This window comes from Heteronotia binoei, chromosome 15 (genome assembly GCF_032191835.1).
Source record: "Heteronotia binoei isolate CCM8104 ecotype False Entrance Well chromosome 15, APGP_CSIRO_Hbin_v1, whole genome shotgun sequence".
NCBI classification, from domain to species: Eukaryota; Metazoa; Chordata; class Lepidosauria; order Squamata; family Gekkonidae; genus Heteronotia; species Heteronotia binoei.
This window is the reverse complement of record NC_083237.1, coordinates 21,402,738-21,422,945: the sequence shown is the minus strand read 5'-3', so window position 1 is coordinate 21,422,945 and position 20,208 is coordinate 21,402,738. Positions and strand designations below refer to the sequence as shown.

Below are 20,208 nucleotides of genomic sequence, written 5' to 3'. Positions count from 1 at the left end.
GTCAGGCCTGCGGTTGTAATTCAGCTCCTGTTTTGCATACTGACCCTAGGGTTGCCAACGTCCAGATGAGCCCTGGATGTATCCTGAAATTACAGCTGCTCTCCAGGCTATGGAGATCAATTCCCTTGGAGAAAATGGATGCTTTGGAAGGTGGACTCCATGGCTTTAGACCCCACTGAGGTCCCTCCCCAAACCCCACCATCCCCAGCTCCACCACCACATATTCAGGAATTTCTCAACTCAAAGCTGGCAACCCTACAAGATGCCCTTGGAAGGCCCTCCAAACAGTCAGCTATCGCGGCCAGTAGCCAGCGCTTGATAGGTCATCTCATCGGTCTCATTCCCTTTTACTTGCTCCAATCACATGGCAGCGTTCCCTCATAGTAAATCCCGCTTCACTGCATGCTGATGATCAGAATACTTCATTTCCCCAGATAAGATGTGTTGCTTTACATTGCCGATTGCACGTGAAAATAAGATTGTCATAAGAGTAAAGGAGCCACTCAGATCAGCTTTGGGCAGTTCGCATTCATTGCTGATATAATCAAGTAAGGCCAGGGGGAAACACACCCCTTCCCCCCTTTTTTGGTAGCCAGCTAACCACCATAGCCTGAATAGCTTAGGCCAGGAGTGTCGAACTCATTTGTTATGAGGGCCAGATCCATCATACATGTCAGGCCGGGCAACGTGTGTACCTATTTAGGCAACAGGGATATAAACTTTATGAAGGACACAGACAAACACAATTGAAGATTTTTTTAAAACTTAAAACATGCTTAAAACATTAACACTCATTGGTCTTAAATGTGCTTTCTTTGTATTTCTCCCATGAGATCCAGGCACCTGGGCAAAGGAAGCTCTGCCTCTTTCCTCCTCACCGGGAGAGGGAGGAGTTTCAGCTAATAGAAGGAAGAAAGGCTTGTCTCAGTAGCTCTGCTGTGCGATTGAGAGAGCCTGGCAAAGCAATCTCTGCCTCCTCCCCTTTTTCTGTGAGGAGCCTTAGTCAATGGAGAAAGTAGAGGTTTTGCTCTGTAGCTCCTGTGTGATTGAACAAGCCTTGCAAAGCAAGCTGTTATGCAGAAAGAAGCAAGAGACAAGGAGAAGGAAGAAGATGACAGCCAGTTGCTTGGGGGCCTGATAGGAGCCCTCCAGGGGGCCTAATTCAGCCCCCAGGCCACATGTTTGACACCCCTGGCTTAGATTCACTAGCCTGATCTTATCGGGTCTCTCAGAAGCTAAGCAGGGTGGGCCCTGGCTAGTATTTGGAAGGGAGACCTCCAAAGAATACCAGGTTCATGATGTGGAGGCAAGTAATGATAAACCATCTCTGAACGTTTCTTGTCTTGAAAACCCTCAGGGGCACCATATGTTGACTGCAACTTGATAGCAGCAACAAACAAATGCCAGGAGTCTACTGAGTTCCAGTCTGCAAGTGTCAAATCTGTATACGAACTCCACGCTTAGTGGTTTCTCACTTAAGTAACCCTCAGTGCAACTAAGATTCTGATTACACACACTAAATAATACACTTTTAATTAACTTTCCTACTGGATTTTGCCAGTTCACAGTAAAATCCAGTTGGGGAGGGCAATGAAAGTGCATTATTTAGTGTGTGCGTCCGCAGCCTAACAAAATCCGGGTCCCCTTTGCATTTGCTGGGACTTTTTGGTTTTGACGGAGAGTCTGGGAAACTCAGTGGAGACACCAGCAGCCGAAATGCCACTCTCCAGCTACTGTGCAACAAGGAAACCATTCCCTGCGGCCGCCTGGCCACGCTTCCCCCTTGCCTCTCGTTCGGCGCCCAGCCGTTCGGTTTCCACTCGGCTCCTGCCACACTTCCCCGGGTGCAACCCTCAACGCCTTCCGCGAGCCGCCACACTTCCTGTCCCCCTTTTCGCCACCCTCCTCCCCAGCCAACTAAGCCGGGGATGTCCCCTTCACCCCCACCCCATCCCTTTGGATCCAATGCAGCCCTTTTCCTCCGCTCGATTCAACCAGCAGCGACCAAGGACTCGGGGCGGGGGAAAGCAATCCCGGCTGTCCCCAGGCATGGCTCCGGCGTCCACTCCCCTTTAATTGCCTGCCTCCGTCGCCTCTCCTGGCCCCCCCGGGGTCCTAGTGCACCGCCAAATGGAACTGCAGAGAAAGGGGAAAGCAAATAGACAAAGGAGAGAGCAGGTAAGCTGGAGGGGGGGGGGCTGCAGTGCGGGGGGGGGGGGGTAGCTTTGACCAGCGTCCTTTAGGCTTTAAGCGGATCGAGATTGGTTTTGGGGTTTTTTTGCAAAATAAGAAAAAAGAAATGGCCCAAGCGCTGTTGCCGCAAAGGCTGGCGCTGCGCCCTCTCTGTCTCTCCCCCCCCCCGCGTGTCTTTTCCCCTCCACGGCGGCCTCCTCCGCCGGTCCTAGAGACCGCCATTTTGCCGGCGGGCTCCGGCGCGGCAGGCTTGGGGATGTGCGGCCAGCGGGGCTGGTGCCCGCGGCGCTGGGGGCCCGCCGTGCGCCTTGCAGATGGGGGAGGAAGGCGGATCGGTTCGGGCAGGCGGGAAAGGCGATGCCCGGGCTGCTCTTTGTCTCTTGGTCCTAGACACAGCCATTTTGCGGGAGGGCTTCGTCTCCTGCCAGCCTTTTGTCTCTCTCTCGAGCCATTGTTGGTTGTTGGTCGGTTTGCAAACCGAAGAGCCGAAGGAAAGCCCAGATTTGCAAGGGATCGCAGCGCAGCACGTTCGCAAACAGAAAGCCATGTGCTTTTTTTTTTGTTTTTTGTCTGCAACGGATGCGGGGGCGTGCAGAAATGCGAGCCTTCTCTAAAGGGTCCGGTTCTCGGGTTACCATATTTTGAAATGCCAAAAACAGGACCTATTTTCCCGACTAACTATTGAAAAGCAGTGCTTGATCACTGACCGATCTCACTTTGAACACCCCACCTATTTAAGCTGTGATAATTGCTACTAAGTAGGAATATTCCTAATCTTCCAACCCCCAGAAAAGAATATCTTCACCAGGATTTTGTTTACAAAGCCCAAAAGAGGCCGACAGACACACACCGAAAAAGAGAGGACGTGTCTTCTAAAAAGAGGACATCTGGTAACCCTAGGGTTCACCTTTACCTTCGGGGGGGGGGGGGCAGGGTTTGCATCAGATCTTTCCTCCCTGTAAGTAATGAGAGCTCTGATGAGCTAATTTGCTTTGTTAATAAACATCAAGTTGCCCTTCACAGAATAAAGGAGAGGGACCAACTGGACAGCTGAGATATCGGTTTCAGAGGATAGCTGTGTTGGTTTGCAGTAGAAGACCTAGATTCGAGTATCGTAGTGCCTTAAAAAGATAAAGGTAGTCCCCTGTGCAAGCACCAGTTGTTTCTAACTGGGGTGACATCTCATCATGACGTTTTCACGGCAGACTTTTTACGGGGTGGTTGGCCATTGCCTTCCCCAGTCATCTACACTTTACCCCCAGAAAGCTCATTTTACCAGAAGGATGGAAGGCTGAGTCAACTTTGAGCCAGCTACCTGAACCCAGCTTCCACCAGGATCAAACTTAGGTCGTGAGCAGAGAGCTTGGATTGCAGTACTGCAGCTTTACTACTTGCACCACGGGGCTTGGAGACCAACTATTTGTCCAGGGTGTGAGCTTTCAAGAGTGAAGGTCCCATTGTTAGACACTACTTATCTGAGATGTTGGAAAAATCTAGGTGTTCAGACCTCCCTTCCCCCCAGCCTCACAGTGCATGGGATGGTTCCACGGCTGCTCTTCCCTTTTTTACTATACCTTCCTAAACTCAGATTGTAAATTCATTGGAGCAACGACCTTGGCCTTACTCAGCATGATGTCTGCATCGGGTGTATGAATGAAGAATGAGGACACAAATCCAAAATCAATTCCCAGTAATTTGTCTCGGCTTCCAAATCCCTCCCTCTTTTCTCCAGATTGATGATCTGGCCACCCTCTGGATATCTTTGTCTGGACCCACCCACATACACTGCCTTGTGCTCGAGAGAGACAAAATGTGCAGATGGCTAGATAGAGAGGGGCCCCTCAGTGTATAGGGCAGCTCTTTTGCTGCTGCTGAGCCACATCCAACAGTTTGTCTTTTGCTATTAATTAATCAGACATAAATATAAATCAGACAAGGTGATAGATGCTGGAAGCTCAGCTTTCTAAATTCCAGGGGTGTGGTGGCGAGCTGTGGTTCTGTGGTGTAAAACAGGCACTCTGTATGTGCTCAGAGGAAATTCCCAGGTGCATCACTTCATGTTACATACTTTGAGGCCTCAAAATAGGTTTCAAGGCAAAGCCTTAGTTTAGATTAAACCCCGGAGAAGGAAAAAATCTCTGACCAATTTTTCATTAGAGCTTTAATTCTGTTTTAACTTTGTCCCCACACTGACATTCTACACTAGAATAATAGAATCTGAAAAACCAACTCTATAACTCTATGATTTTAGTGTAGAATGTCAGTTTGGGGACAGGGCTAAACCAGAATTAAAAGTCTAGTGTGAAATTGGTCTGTCTCTCTCTCTCTCTCAGCAGTCTCCTACACAAGCATCTCTCGATGGTAACTGACCTTCCCTACCTTACATCTGTATGCCATTTACATCCCTGGCTTTTATTTTTCTCTTGGAGATTTGAGAATTCTTTTCCAAAGGAGGATTGTACCACCACCACCCCTTTCAAAGTTGTTCTCTTTTTGTTGAGCAACATCTGCATTTTAAGGTATTTTCTTTTCCTCTTCTCAGGCCTCTTCCTCTTTCTGTCTCCCCTGGATCCTAAATCCAGCCATTTTGAAAACAGCATCACCCTGCCTACTTGTAAACAAGTCTGCCTTGCTGGTGCAGAGAAAAGCAGAACTCTTCGTTTCCCTGCCTTTCTCCCCGCAATTTCTGGATTTTGAACTTTATTCCTCCATGTTCTGTTTTGTCTTTTCCCTCTGGAGGCCAGATATTGTTTCTCTTACTACCGACAAGTCATTTTATAGATGCTTTGTATAAACATTAGTTAGGTGTTTAGCTGTTTTTTTTAATGAAAGAAGAAAACAGACATTTGCTTTTTGCAAACTCTCTAAGCAAGGGTCTCTTTTTACATTACAGGGAGATTCCTTAGTTCAACCCAAGTCAAGCTATCTTCTACCTGGATACCCCCCTGAAACTATCTACTGCTACCTGGCTCCCCACCACCACCACAAAAACAAAGCACAACTATCTTCTCTCCCAGGTTCATGGAAGCCAATAGGAAATATTTGTTTCTTGATTTAGGACATTTATCTGCTGCTACTCCAGAGGCTTGCTCAGTTCTTCCCCTGAGTTCCATAGAGATCTCACTAACAGCTTCATAATATCCCACGCCCCTTGTGTATACCTTCACAAGATACATGCTGCATTCCCCCATAAAGACAATGTGTAGTGGTTAGAGTCCTGGACTAGGAGCTGGGGGGGACCCGGGTTTTGAGTCCCTGCTCTGCCATGCAAACTTGCTGGCTGGGTGACCTTGGGGCCTGTCACACATTCTCAGCCTAACCTACCTCATATAGTTGTGAGGATAAAACGAAGGAGAGGAAAACGATGCTGGCTGCTTTAGCTCTCCACCGGAGAGAAAGGCGGGGTACAGATGAAGTGACAAAATAAGGAACGAATTCATCTTTGGCACGCACTGTTGTTATCTGAACATTATCTTCTGTTTCTGTGCCTTGATCACCCTGACCTGGGTAGCCCAGGATAGCCCAATCTTGTTAGATCTTGAAAGCTAAGCAGGGTCAGTATTTGGAAGAGTGCCTACCAGGGCCATGACGCAGAGACTGGCAGTGGCAAACCACCTCTGGAAAGTCTCTTGCCTTAAAAACTAGTCTAGTGGAAGAACAAAAACCGCTATTCAGACCACTTCACAAAATCACTCAATACGCTAAAGATGTATTAAAACAAAACAGTTCATGTCCGTCTCATCTATATGGTTTGTGGTCCAAAACCAATATGCAACATACAATATTCACGAATACCCAAAGCAGAAAGGTGTGTCATATCAATCATTTGTATATTAGAAGTCCCAAAATACGAGTCCCTAAATTTATTTATTTATTTATTTCCAGGGGTGGAATTCTAGCAGGAGCTCCTATGCATATTAGGCCACACAGCCCTGATGTAGCCAGTCCTCCAAGAGCTTACAAAAAAAGAGCTTTGTAAGCTCTTGGAGGATTGGCTACCTCAGGGCTGTGTGGCCTAATATGCAAAAGAGCTGCTAGAATTCCACCCCTGTTTATTTCTATTTGTATCCAACTCTCCCTGTGAACAGCTCACTCATGTTGCAATACAAGTCTCACTCCTGTTGCAATAATTTCCTCTTTGGTCAGGATGTATTTTCCGAAGTTCTTTAAGGAGTGGGCCTGTGATCATATAATGTAGGAGTATCCAAAAGCCAAAGAAGAATGTGTTTCCAAGTATAATATCACATTCCGAATGGTTTTTTATACAAACTGTATTGGCTTCTAAGTGGGACCCAATCTCAACAATATTTCAGACGGACAATAGTTTGTGCCGTAAGATGGGATCCATAGGACATAGATCTCAGAAGCGAAGGTGGCCTGGTACTTGGATGGGAAACCACCAAAGAAGACCTTACCGAGAAGGGCAATGGCCAGCCAACTCTGCTTGGTCACTTGGCTTGAAAACCCCTCGCTGGGCTTGTTGTAAGTCAGCAGTGACTTGACAGCACTTTACATTCACACACAACGGTCTGAGCTAGTTGAAAACCGTGGGGGTCTTATCATTGACCCTGAGCTGAAATTAGCCTTCTTCATCCTAGAGATAAGTTGCTGGGGTCTAAAGCAGAGTAGAAGGCCAGATTCCTGGTTTTTATATTCTGTCTGGCCAATCCAGAAGCTTCATACTGCCTGTCAAGTGCAGGGGCTGATACTGCAGTATTGGATGTGTATTTGCCATTGTGGTAGGATCAACACTGTAACTCTGCTTTCCATGTTTGTTTCAGGCAGCGCCCTCTCCAAAGATGGCCAAGAAGGAAGAGGGTGGTGTGGAGGTGAAACTGGAGGCGGACGAGGAGGAAGAGGCTGGCTACATCCAATCCGGTCGGCGCTACAAGTGCCTGACATGCGGCAAGACGTTCCCCAGTGTGCCGCGAGTGTTGCGTCACCTGAAGACCCACGTGGCCAGTGCTGACGGTGGCTTGGGTAGCAAACTCGCCTGCCCCAGCTGCCGAAAGGAGTTCCCCGACCGTGGGCAGCTCCGGAAACACCAGCTCAGCCACCAGACGGAGCGCCCGCACCAATGCCCCCTTTGCGCCAAGGCCTACAAGACGGCACCAGAGCTGCGCAACCATGGGCGCAGCCACAGCGGCGAGAAACCCTTTGTGTGCCACGAGTGCGGCAAGGCTTTCATGCAGCCGGTCTGCCTCCGAGTCCACATGGCCCGGCACACGGGAGACCTGCCCTTCCGCTGCCAGCAGTGCCACAAGGGCTATGGCACCCTCTCCAAGCTGAGGATCCACCAGCGCTCCCACACGGGCGAGAAGCCGTATTCCTGCAGCGAGTGCAGCAAGTGCTTTGCTGACCCCTCAGTGTTCCGGAAGCACCGCCGCACTCACGCCGGCCTACGCCCCTATCAGTGCGAGGTCTGCAACAAGACGTACGCCGAGTTGAAAGACCTCAAGAACCACGAGCGCTCCCACACTGGGGAACGGCCCTTCTTATGCCAGGACTGTGGGAAGGCCTTTTCCCGCTCGTCTTCACTGGCCTGCCACCAGCGCATCCACGCAGCCCACAAGCCATATCGCTGCAACCTCTGCGGCAAAGGCTTCACCCAGCTCTCCTCCTTCCAAAGCCATCAACGCACCCACTCCGGAGAGAAACCTTTCCTCTGCCCACAGTGCGGGCGCATGTTCAGCGACCCTTCTAGCTTCCGCAGGCACCAGCGAGCCCACCAGGGCCTCAAGCCATACGCCTGCGACAAATGCGGGAAGGCGTTCCGCCAGCCGGCCGACCTAGCCATGCACCAGCGCATTCACACCGGTGAGAGGCCCCACAAGTGCTCCCAGTGCGATAAGAGCTTCGTGGCCTCATGGGACCTCAAGCGCCACCTGCTGGTGCACTCGGGGCAGCGCCCCCATCAGTGCGGGGAGTGCGGGAAAAGCTTTGCTGAGCGGGCCAGCCTCACGAAGCACTACCGGGTCCACTCCGGAGAGAGGCCCTTCAAGTGCGAGCGCTGCGGCAAGGCCTTTGTGGTGTCCTCCAGCCTCCGGAAGCATGAGCGCACCCACAGTAATGAGAACAGTGACAACAGACCCGCACCCCTCAGCAACCAAGAGCCACCCCCTGGCGACCAGTCGGCCATTGTTGTCGCCACGGTTTTGCCAGCTTGCGGGGAGTGCGGGGAAGCGTTTTCCTCTACCCAAGACCTGCGGCGCCACGAACGGCTAGCCCACCCCGGTCTGAGACCCTTCCCATGCCCAGAATGCGGCAAAGGTTTCTCAGACCGAGCCGGGCTGCGTAAGCACGAGCGCATCCACTCGGGGATCCGCCCCCACGCCTGCCCCCACTGCTCCAAGGCGTTCCTCGGCGCCTCGGACTTGCGCAAACACCTCAAGACCCACGTGGCTCTAGAGAACAGGGCCCCCGAGGACACCGTGGTGACTGCGACCATAACGACCTACGAGCCGCTCCTGCCCGCCCACATCCATCACCATGATGACGGCACAGGAACTGACAAGGAGCCTCCATCAGACTGTCTGCAGGAAGCTCTGACTGAACCGTCTTGAGGTCTGCCCCTTTCCCCGCCCACTAGAGATGCGATTGGGTGGGGTGGCTTGCCCGTTCTATGACCTCACTGGTAGTGACGCATCTTTCTCCAAATAACATGGTGTGGACAGCACTTTTTCTTCAGTGGCTTCTCTTTGGAAATGGCTCTTTTCATTCCCCACCCCCAAGCACTTATTTTTCCAGAGGTGGGGCATAGCTACATGTGCTTTTCATCGGTGGGTGAGGCTGCCGTCTCCCCGCTCCTCAAACACTTTGCCCAGTTTTGAACACAAAATGTGTTGCCGTGTAAGGAAAAAAAAATCATGCTTTCACAATATTGACCGTTGTCTCCTTGAGAAATGGGGGGGGGATACAATAATGGGGTTATGTGCTTGCACCTTCTTGCAGTCAGGCGTGCGTGCATCTGTTGCACTCCCATTAGTTAAAATCTTATGCCATGTGTGGCTTGGGGGGTGGGAAGGAGGGTTCAATTGGTATGGAAGTGGCTTTTCCTTGTGGGGAGAAGAAAGAAGAAAGGATGCTCCCCCTCTTCCGTTATCTTCCAGGACAGTTATCTTCCTGAATCTGTCTCATGCCCCCCCTGCTTGTATGAACAGTTGAAATAAAAGGCCTTCTTGTTTTAAAGGTGAGTACTGGGTGTTAGGTTTGATTTTCCAAATTGTGGCTAAGGGAAATAGAAGAAGATGAAGATCTTGGATTTATATCCAGCCCTCCACTTCGAATCTCAGAGCAGCTCACAATCTCCTTTATCTTCTTCCCTCACAACAGACACCCTGTGAGGTGGATGGCCCGTGAGAGAGCTATCATAGAAGCTGCCCTTTCAAGGACAACTCTGCGAGAGCTATGGCTGACCCAAGGCCATTTTAGCAGCTGCAAGTGGAGAAGTGGGAAATCAAACCCAATTCTCCCAGATAAGAGATTTAACCGCTACACCAAACTGGAGCCCTAAAGCCTTTTTATTTCCCCTGCCTCTGATTTCCTGCCCCCGCCCATGCCATTATCCTTACAGTTTCTTCAAAAACATCGCTGGTGTTCAAGATTGCCTCACAGACCTTGTTCTTCTGCCACCCATAATGCAACCCAATGAAGCTCTTGACACCCATTGGCTGAGCTGCTGTGATGGCTTGGAATGTTCAGAGAATGAAGCGGGAAGACTGAGGGAAGGGGTGTCCAGAGGCAAGGTGGCTTATGGGAAGGTACAGCAGACTGAGAGAAAACCTGCAAGAACAAAGTTTGCAAAAAAAAAAAAAAAGGGATAGGGAACTGAGGCAAGAGGGGCTTTGAAAACTCTCTTATGGTACTTAAGATGAACAGGGACTATAAGCAGGAGCCTGAGAGAAACAGTGGTCAATGGAGACATGGAGGTGAAGGGAGGAGGAGCCAGGGAAGAAAGTAAGACTAGGCCCAAAGTCTTTCTAGGAGGGGGTCATTATGGACAGAATGGGTGGACAAGAGTGGTAGCTGAGGATGCACAGAAGAAAAGTTGGAATTTATACCCTGCTCTTCACTTGAGAGTCTTAGAGTGGCTTACAATCTCCTTCCCTTCCTCTCCCTGCAACAGACACCCTGGGAGGTAGGTGGGGCTGAGAGAGCTCTGAGAAAACTGCTCTTGAGAGAGACCTCCTCTGAGAGAACTTGTAACTCACTGGCCCAAGGTCACCCAGCAGCTGCATGTGGCGGAGTGGGGAATCAAACCCGGTTCTCCCAGATTAGAGTCCTCCGCTCTTAATCCCTACACCAAACTGGCTCTTGCCTGGCTCTGGTTTAGGATGGCACTGTCAATCTGTCTTGGTCCCATCCTCCTCCAAGTCTCTGCCATCCCACAGTGCCTGTATCGGCGGCATGAGACAGAGCCTCAGATGGTTAAATCTCCCTGGTGCTGAAACTGACACACTAGGGCTGCAATCACACACACTAAATAATGCACTTTCAATGCACTTGGATTTTGCCAGTTCACATAGTAAAGTGTAGTTGTAAAGTGCATTGAAAGTGCACTTATTAGGGATCGCAGCCATTGAGTCCAGTGGCACCTTGAGGTTTAATTCTGGGCAGAAGCTTTCCTTTGCATGCACACCTCTTCGGATACACTTCTTCAGATATACCCAAAATTAAACTTAATGATCTTAAGGGTGCCACAGGACTCAGACTTCATTGGGAGAATTTACTCGTTTTATATGTTCAAACAGCTGATGCGGCACAGTCAACACGGGAAGGCAGGCTGGGGGGAGTGGGGAAATGTGAGCAAGTAACTTGTTTAGATTAATTTGTAAGGCTGGTGGAAGGACGACTGCCCAGATTCCCTGTCTGCACCGAGCACATCTTGTAGCTCAAAAGAGAGCCCTGAGGGGCACTAGAAGAGAGGCTGTTTTTGAGGTCCTTCTCATCTCCTGAACGCCTGCAGAGATACCACCAGCACCCGCCTTCAAAGGTCTTGTGATGAGTGGAAACCTCAGAATCACACCTTCAGCAGACTTCTCAGCCTCCCACCCCCTTCTGTCACAGTTGGGGCTGGGGTTTCCCTTTCCTCCTTACTAAGCTATCACATCCTGTCATTCAGGTGCACACGCCAGCCTTGTTCAAACGACACTCGTTGCCACCACAGCAGACAACTGCCCATCTGCTGCTGCCAAAGGTTTGTTCTTTGTAAAGGGATATAGAGGGATTCTGGTGTTTTTTTGTCTGTGCACAGGAAATATGGGAGTGGTGTTAGGTTTGGTGGCATGGATAGCTGGTTTTGCTTCTGCTGGGAGGGGTGGGGAGGGAGGAAAGGACTGTGCAGGCTTTGAGCCCCTCCAACCTGCTCCCCGATACCTGAAAACCCAGCTCAGCCGTGCAAGTCTGTAGGCGGTCTCTGCACACTTTGAAAGTAGTCTGTGCTTCGCGTAGGACTAAGGCTTGGCTTTGCTTTAAAGTGATTCTCGGGATGCTGAATTCCCTGCACAGTGTTAACTTCTTGTGAGTTCTTTGTATATGTTCAGAAAATCTAAAGGAGATGGAGGCAAGGAAGAGTGAGTTGCCCCCCAAGGAAATCCCTTGCAGCTCTGTGGGAAGCCTCTGACTCCCAATATGGTTGGAGGACCACGTTATGTTTTCAGTAGTCGAGGTGTTTCCAGCTTGAGCAAGAGCCTTTGAAGGAGGCTGGGCACACAGGAGGAAAATGACCCCCACTGCATTACACGCTAAGCAGACATCCCGTGCATCCGCAGACACGTCTCCCAGAATAACATGAGTCCTGCTAGATGACGATGACGATATTGGATTTATATCCTGCCCTCCGCTCTGAATCTCAGAGTCTCAGAGTGGTTCACAATCTCCTTTATCTTCCTCCCCCACAACAGACACCCAGTGAGCTATGGCTGACCCAAGGCCATTCCGGCAGCTGCAAGTGGAGGAGTGGGGAATCAAACCCGGTTCTCCCAGATAAGAGTCCGCACACGTAACCACTACACCAAACTAGCTAAAGGTTCAGGGAGGCAAGAAGCCTGTTTCTTACAGGGACCACTCAAGGCATGAAGACATCACCCATTTTGCATAAAGCAGACAGGTGGAAATCTTCATCATGCCATTGTGGCTGCATAGGAGAAAGTAATTTTAAAAGTATGATAGGAATAAGGTGTTATCATGACCATTATAATTCAAGAAGCATTTTAAGGTAGATTATTCTTGATCTGGTTCGCCTCCCCTATCGGCACTGTCACCTGTGAGATCTCATGATGTGAGATGGCCAGGCTGGGCAATATGTGATATGGTAAACTTCTCTGAGTGCTGTTGAGCTGTCTGTTTTTAAAATGTTTTTATTGTATTTAATTGTTTTATTATATGCTGTACTCCACCCTAAGCCCTACGGGGAATGGGAGGAATAGAAATATACTAAAATAAATAAATAAAATAAATAAGGTAGACACCGAGCTGATATAATTTAGTACACCTTCTGGTGATGTCGGGTGTGTGGAAGATGCAAATGAGTTGTGCTAATGAGCTCCGGCACCTCTTTTTCTACGAAATGATCCCTGCCTGAAGCTGTTGCTGGCCCCACGGGAACAAGGTCATGCCTGGCTTTTTTCTCCTGTGGGGCAATTTAGAAGAGGAAAACACCACAAATAGAATGGGTTAATTGCACCTCCTTGATCACACCCCCTCAATCCCTGACTCTCCTCCATGATAGCTTTATTATTTTTTTTTAAAGTTGTGTGAAAAAGTTAAGCATCTCCCACATCCCATGTGGGCTGGTGTGGTAGGGTTGCCAAGTCCAATTCAAGAAATATCTGGGGACTTTGGGGGTGGAGCCAGGAGACTTTGGGGGTGGAGCCAGGAGACTTTGGGGGTGGAGCCAGGATACATTAGGGGTGGAGCCAAGATCAAGGCTGTGACAAGCATAATTGAACTCCAAAGGGAGTTCCGGCCATCACATTTAAAGGGACGGCACACACAATTCCTTCCTTCCATAGGAAATAATGAAGGATAGGGGCACCTTCTTTTGGGGCTCATAGGATTGGACCCCCTGGCCCAATCTTTTTGAAACTTGGGGAGTACTTTGGGGAGAGGCACTAGATGCTATACTGAAAATGTGGTGCCTCTACCACAAAAACAGCCCCCCCAGAGCCCCAGATACCTGCGGATCAATTCTTCATGATTTTCTATGGGAATAAATCTCCATAAGGAATAATAGAGTTCCCAGAAGACATTTCCCTCCCCTCCCCCCGCTTTCTGATGACCCTGAAGCGGGGGGAGGGCCTCCAAACCGGGGGATGCCCTGCCTCCACCTGGGGATTGGCAACCCTATGGTGTGGCATGGTGGCTAGAGCAGAGGGCCAGGACCTGGGAGGATTCAGTTTAAATCCCTCACTGAGCCATGCTTCGAAGGGTGGACTTTACAGCACTGTGCCATGCTGAGGCCCCTCCCCTCCCCAAACTCCGCCCTCTCTCAGATCCACCCCCAAAGTCTCCAGGTATTTTCCAACACAGACCTGGCAACCCTCTCACGAGTTCTCAGCCTAACTTGCCCTCTCGAAGCTGGGGAAGGTGATGACATGGAGGAGGGGGCAACCATGGGAAAAGCCACTTTGAGTTCCCAAAAAATTTTCACCTAAATTCACTGCCATGTCCCCCAGCAACATATTTTCCAGTGCCTGCTATGTTTCTGGCAGGCCAGAGTGGGTCCAAGTGGGTTGGACACAGCATTTTAGGAAAGAAGAAGAGTTGTTTTTTATACCCTGCTTTTCTGTACGCTGAGGAGTCTCACAGTGCCTTACAACTGCCCTCCCTTCCACACAACAGACCTCTTGTGAAGCAAGTGGGGCTGAGAGAGTTCTGAGAGAACTGTGTGACTGACTCAAAATCACCTAGCAGTTTTCATGCGCAGGAGGAGCAGGAATCAAACCCAGTTCTCGCAAGGGTTGACTTATCCCTTAGGCACAGTGCCTCGGGCCCAAAATACTTTTAAGGAACCCACGGAAATGCTTTAAGTTGTTTTAATCGGAAGGAAAAAAGTGAATGTTTTCGGTCGGATGTCTTTGGGCCCTGAAAACAAGCTCTTTCCTTTGTTGATTGTTCCCCTCATCCAGGGGGTCATTTTATAGAAAAAGAGGTGCTGGAGCTCATTAGCTCAACTCATTTGCATATGCCACACACTTCCAACATCACCGGAAGGTGTACTAAGTTATATCAGCTCAGCATTTACATTAAAATGCTTCTTGAATTGTAATTGTCATAATAACGCCTTACTCCCTTAAATACTTTTAACATTTCTTTCTCCTGTGTGGTCACAGTGGTATGATGAAGATTTCCAAATGTCTGCTTAATGTGTTATGGCTATTTCCCCATGTTTTGTGGGGAACGATATTAGAAAGTTTGTCAAATCTTAGAGTTCAGCACAATTCTCACGGCGGGGTTGAATAATGGAAGCAAGTATTTTTGGGGAGAGGGCTAAGAAAGAAAGAGCACAATACAATTTAGAGGTTCTGGAGCTCCGCCCCTGTCCTGCTCAAAATGAGGCCTGCCCAGTGCCCACATCCAGTATTGAGGTAGACTAACTCTGGATATTTAACTATGTGGTGTAGTGCAGTGGTTACTTTTATGTCACGTAGGGTGGTTGTGAGGATAAGATGGAGGAGAGGAGAATGTTCTAAGCCACTTTGGGTCCTCATTGAAGAAACAAGCAAGGTATAAGTGGATTAAATAAATAAATAAAATTCCAGACTCATGCGGCCACGCTTCTTAAATGATGTGTAATGTAATGAAAAGTACCCCTCTTCTCTCTCATCCTAGGGTATCTTTCTGTGGGGCCAGCCATGCTCAAAGGAAACCCCACATCTGCCATTTCTGTGCTTCTCCTCTTCCTTAATGGTGTCTCCCCAAAATGCCACGAGTACCCAGAGGACGTTTGCCAAGAACGTGAGGGCTTTGTGCCTGGCTACAACTTGGCCGGTGAAGGCTTTGATGTCACCACACTGGAGAGGAAAGGCGCCAGTTTGCTGGATATGACTCAGTGGGAGAACCCAGACGGGACTTGCACCTTGTGCCAGAATCCGTTGCTGGAAGAGAAGCCGCTCCAGAGACTTCCGCTGGCCGCGGCCGACTGGGAGGTTGACGTCTCGTGCCACCGGAAGTTGCATTCTTCCTTGCAAGAGTCAGGCATCTCGGTGGTGCAGGGAGCAGGAGCTGATGTGAAGAACGACTGGAAGGTGGGCCTGGAAGTGAAGGTGAAGCCCGAGGTCCACTCCCAAGTGACTTTGGCGGGATCCCATTCCAAGATGGCCGACTTCAGCATAGACAAAAGCGTGAGAGACAAGTACAGTTTCGCTAGCCATGAAGTCTCCTGTGTTTTCTACAAGTGAGTGGGCAAATGTGTGTGGGGTGGACGGGTAAATATTCCAATTATATTAAACCCTTGGAAGTGACAAATTTGATTATCCTGAAGCAGGGCTTTTTTTGAGCAGATATTCCTGACTTGGCGTCAGGAAGTGTGACCTAATATGCAAAGGAGTTCCTGCTGGGCTTTTTCTACAAAAAAGTCCTGTGTGAAAGAATGGTGATGTCAGGGGGTGTGGCCTGATATGCAAATGATTTCCAACTGGGCTTTTTCTACAAAAAATCCCTGTCCTGAAGAGGGCATTGCAAAACAGGTACAGCGTGTTAGCAATAAGCCAGGAGTACCTAGTTTGAATTCTGCTTCCACTGGTTGGCCTCTATCTACCACTTTCTCTCTTATCTCCAAAAACCACCTCTAGAGGAACCAACCTCCATGTGGTGACTGGAGATCTCCTGCTATTACAACTGAACTCCAGGTGTATTCCCTCAGAAACGTAAAAAAAATATATAACAAAAGCATCCATTTTCTCCAGGGGGAGTAATCTCTAGTCTGGAGATGAACTGTAATTCTCTCTAGCTGGAAACAAGATGCTGGAATAGACAGGCCTTGATCAGATCTGGCAAGATTAGGGTTGCCAAGTCCCCTGTGGACTATGAACTATTGTACCATAGAGTTTTCCCTCCCAAATTGCTAGCACGTCCGGGAAAACCACAGAGTTTTCTCAGAAATGCCTAGAACAGCCAGAGTGCGATGTCGCCGGTGCGATGATGTCACTTCCGGGTGATGTCGGGGGAGGTTCCCCCCGCCAGCCCAATGTGGGCTGGTGGGTTGGGAACCTCCAGGGCGGGAGAACCCTTGCCCGGGCCGGGGGTTTGGCAGCCCTAGACAAGACACTTAATTATATTCTTAGCCGAGTTTTAGCACTTTCGTATCTTCAACATGGATTGTGAGGAAGGGCACAGAACAAATACGCTTTACCTTTCTGTTGCAGGTTTCGCATTGGCCACCAGCAGCCGCTCACCCAGCATTTCAAACGTGCTCTGAAGGTTCTCCCCGCAAAGTATCACCATGCTTCATGGCTGGAATATCATCAGCTTATAGAAACCTATGGGACCCACTTTATAACAAAGCTTCGTTTGGGGGGACGTGTGAGGGATGTAACCGCCATACGGGAGTGTGAGACAGTGCTGGATGGGATGAACGCCGAAGAAGTCAAGGACTGCCTGAGCGTCGAGGCAGCTGCCAGTATCGGCGACAGCAAAGTGAAGATGGATGCAGCCTACCAGAAGTGTGAAGAGATGAGGAACAAGCAGAGTTTCAAGGGGAGTTTCCACCAGATGTACACCGAGCGGCATACCGAGATTGTGGGTGGGAATAGTCATGCGGACCTGCTTTTCTCTGACGATTTGAGTAAGGAAGCCTTCCAGGAGTGGGTAGCTGGCCTCAAGACTATGCCCGGCCTGGTCTCCTACTCCTTGGCACCAATCCACACTTTGGTGGCCAAGGAGGATCCCAGAAGGGAGAGCCTGAGGCAAGCGGTGAGCGAATACGTGACCAGAAGAGCTCTGTGGAGAAACTGCACAAAGCCTTGCCCACCTGGAACTCAACGCAGCGCTCATGACCCCTGCTCCTGCGTGTGTCCCAACAATGGGAACACCAACTCCATGTGTTGCTCAAAAAAGCGAGGCCTGGCCAAGTTGACAGTGACTATCAAATGTGCCCATGATCTCTGGGGGGACATTTTCACTAGTACCGACGCCTATATTAAGGTGTTCTTCCAGGGAAAGGAGAGTCGCACGTCAACGGTATGGAACAACAACAACCCGGTATGGAATATCCATTTTGATCTGGGGAACATCCAGTTGCTGGGAGAAACCAGCAAGCTCCGGGTACAAGCCTGGGACGAGGACAGCAAGTATGATGATGACTTGTTAGGGTCATGTGAGTACAGCCTGGAATCGGGAGAGCCTCAAAAGAAAACCTGTTACTTGGATCACGGGCGCCTGGATTTCCAGTACCACTTGGTGTGTGGGCCTTACTTGGGTGGCCACCACTGCATGGATTATACCCCCCAGCAGCCAAGATATGAGGGAGCCCTCTTGCAACGTATGGGCAAAGGAGGCCACATGACAGGAAAGGCTCTTGCTAGGGGACCCTCTGCCCTGACCAGAATGGCTAAGGCTAGCCTGATCTTATCAGATACCAGAAGCTAAGTAGAGTCAGCCCTGGTTTCTACTCAGAGGGAAGACGGCTAAGGAAGTCCAGAGCTGACACTCAGAAGCAGGCACCTCTAGTCATCTCTTGCCTTGAAAACTCCATGGGTTGCCTTAAATTGTCTGTGACTTGACAACACTTTCCACCACCAAAGGATCCACTGGATTTCTTTCAGCACAGAGACTCTGTGCTCAGCTGCCTCCTCTCTCAAAACTACAACCTGGCTCCCTACCCACCAGCTACCATTTCGCTGGCCAGTCACCAACCAGCCAAAGCTTATGTCACAATAAATATCTTCTTGTTGTCCACCTCTCAAACTGTTGCTGTGCTAAGGCAAGCTGAATTCTCTGCCATATTCACAAGTCTAATGCTGCAGTCTCTCATGTGGAACCCATGGGCTTCATGGCACTCACTTTTTCTCTCCCCCTGCCCATGCAAAAAGCCAGTTCTGGCCTTCTGCCATCTCACTGGAACAGAATGTGCTTTAAAAGATCCCCCAAAAGCTTCATGTTTGAGTCAGCAGGGAGAATTCACTTAGAAACAGCAGCCCTCACCTAAAGGATTCTTGAATGGGGAGCCCCCAGCATTTTTTGATTGACACCCTTGGCAGCCATTTCGTGACTGGTCTCACTTTCATGATAGACATTTTGTGGTAGTGCTTATTATCCTTTCTCTACTTTCCAAAAGGGCCCATAAACTTAACAAACTCAGGGATGACTGACCTCAGATATTTGGCTTCTGAGGTGCCACTGGCAAGGAGATGGGACTTAGGATTGCCAACTCCAGGTTGGGTAACTCCTGGAGATTTCTGGGTGGAGGCTGGGGAGGACAGGGGCCTCAGTGGGGTACAATGCCAGAGACTGAGTCTACCCTTCAAAGCAGCCCTTTTCTCCAGGGGAACTGATCTCTGAAGTCTGGAGATCTGTTGTAATTCTGGGAGATCTTCAGGCTCCACTTGGAGGCTGGCAATTGTGGTCTGGATAAGCGCCTGTTTTTACTGCCACCCTGAGAGTACAAAACCAAGGGTGAGGTCAAGCACCTGGTAAGGCATCATACGACAGGAACTCCATTTGAGTTGGGAATTCATAAAGCTAGTCTCTTATTCCTGGGTCTTACTTATTTAAGAAATTAAGAGAAGCCATGTTGGATTGGGTCAATGGCCCATCCAGCCCAACACGCTGTGTCACACAGTGGCCAAAACTCAGATGCCATCAAGAGGTCCATCAGTGGGGCCAGAACTCCAGGAGCCCTCCCACTGTGGCCGCACAGGCACTAAGAATCCAGGACATCTCTGTTCCAGACATAGTGTTCCCCAGGGTTGTTTTTTTAGCAGGAATGCACAGGAACCCAGTTCTGGCTGGCTTTATGTCGGGGGTGTGGTCTGATATGCAAATGAGTTCCTGCTGGACTTTTCCTACAAAAAAAGCCCTGGTGTTCCCTCTATACCTTGTGGCTAATAGCCACAGATGGACCACTGCTCCATATGTTTATCCAATCCCCTCTTGAAGCTGTCTTTGCTCATAGCTGGCACTTCCTTGGGCAGTGAATTCCACCTGTTAATGATTCTTTGGGTGAAGAAGTGGCTCCTTTTATGATGATAAACCCATTCCTTTAAACAGGTCTCATTTTGGGCAGGAGCTCACAAGAGCAGAGCTCTGGAACCTATACATTTTATTGTACTTTTTCTTTCCCTAAAATACCCACCCACCTCCCCCCATGATTGTTTCTGGGCTCCTTTGCTGAACTCCAAAATTTGACAAACTTTCTGATATTATTCACCACAGAAAGCAGGGGTGGGGGGGATAGCAAAACATATAAAGCAGACAGAGGGAAATCATCATAATGCCACTGGGGCCACATAGGAGAAAGAAACTGAAAAAGTATGATGGGAGTAAGGTTTTACTATGACAATTATAATTCAAGAAGCATTTGAAGTTCTCCCAGATAAGAGTCCACACACTTAGCCACTACACCAAACTGGCTCTCATGACAGCAACCTTGAAAGCGGGGTCAGTATTATTATCTCCCACCCCACCTCGCAGAGGGAGCTAGGAAGGAGTGCTGAGCCGAAGAGGACCCCTGAGGGATTCCTGGTAGGGGTAACGTCTGAACCAGAGATCACAGAACCATGGAGTTGGAAGGGATCCCCAGGGTCATCTAGTCCAACCCCCTGCACAATGCAGGAACTTCACAAATACCTCCCCTAAGTTCACAGGATCAGCATTGCTGTCAGATGGCCATCTAGAAGGAGAGCCCACTGCCTCTTCTCCTTTACATTTTAGCCTCTTATCGGCTGTGTTTCCTTTAAAAGCCACAGGCATTTTAAAAAAGCTGATCTGTTTTCTCCACAGAAGCTTGATCTGTTTTCCAGGAAATGGGGTCCTTTGAATATTAGTCCATGACTAAAATTAGCTTGGATAGAGCCT

The 20,208-nt window shown here is 49.4% G+C and overlaps 2 protein-coding genes across 2 annotated transcripts; both read left to right on the top strand.

Moving 5' to 3' along the window:
- Positions 1-1,860: 1,860 nt before the first annotated feature.
- On the top strand, positions 1,861-9,386 carry ZNF668 (zinc finger protein 668). Its single transcript, XM_060255523.1, has 2 exons — positions 1,861-2,178; positions 6,975-9,386. The coding sequence occupies exons 1-2, from the start codon at positions 2,131-2,133 to the stop codon at positions 8,754-8,756; spliced, it is 1,830 nt and encodes a 609-aa protein (XP_060111506.1). The 5' UTR covers positions 1,861-2,130; the 3' UTR covers positions 8,757-9,386.
- A 5,642-nt stretch (positions 9,387-15,028) lies between these two features.
- On the top strand, positions 15,029-20,177 carry LOC132583304 (perforin-1-like). The gene is made up of 3 exons (XM_060254967.1): positions 15,029-15,589; positions 16,560-17,748; positions 20,154-20,177. Exons 1-3 carry the CDS (start codon positions 15,048-15,050, stop codon positions 20,175-20,177), a joined length of 1,755 nt encoding a protein of 584 aa, XP_060110950.1. The 5' UTR covers positions 15,029-15,047.
- Positions 20,178-20,208: the final 31 nt, after the last annotated feature.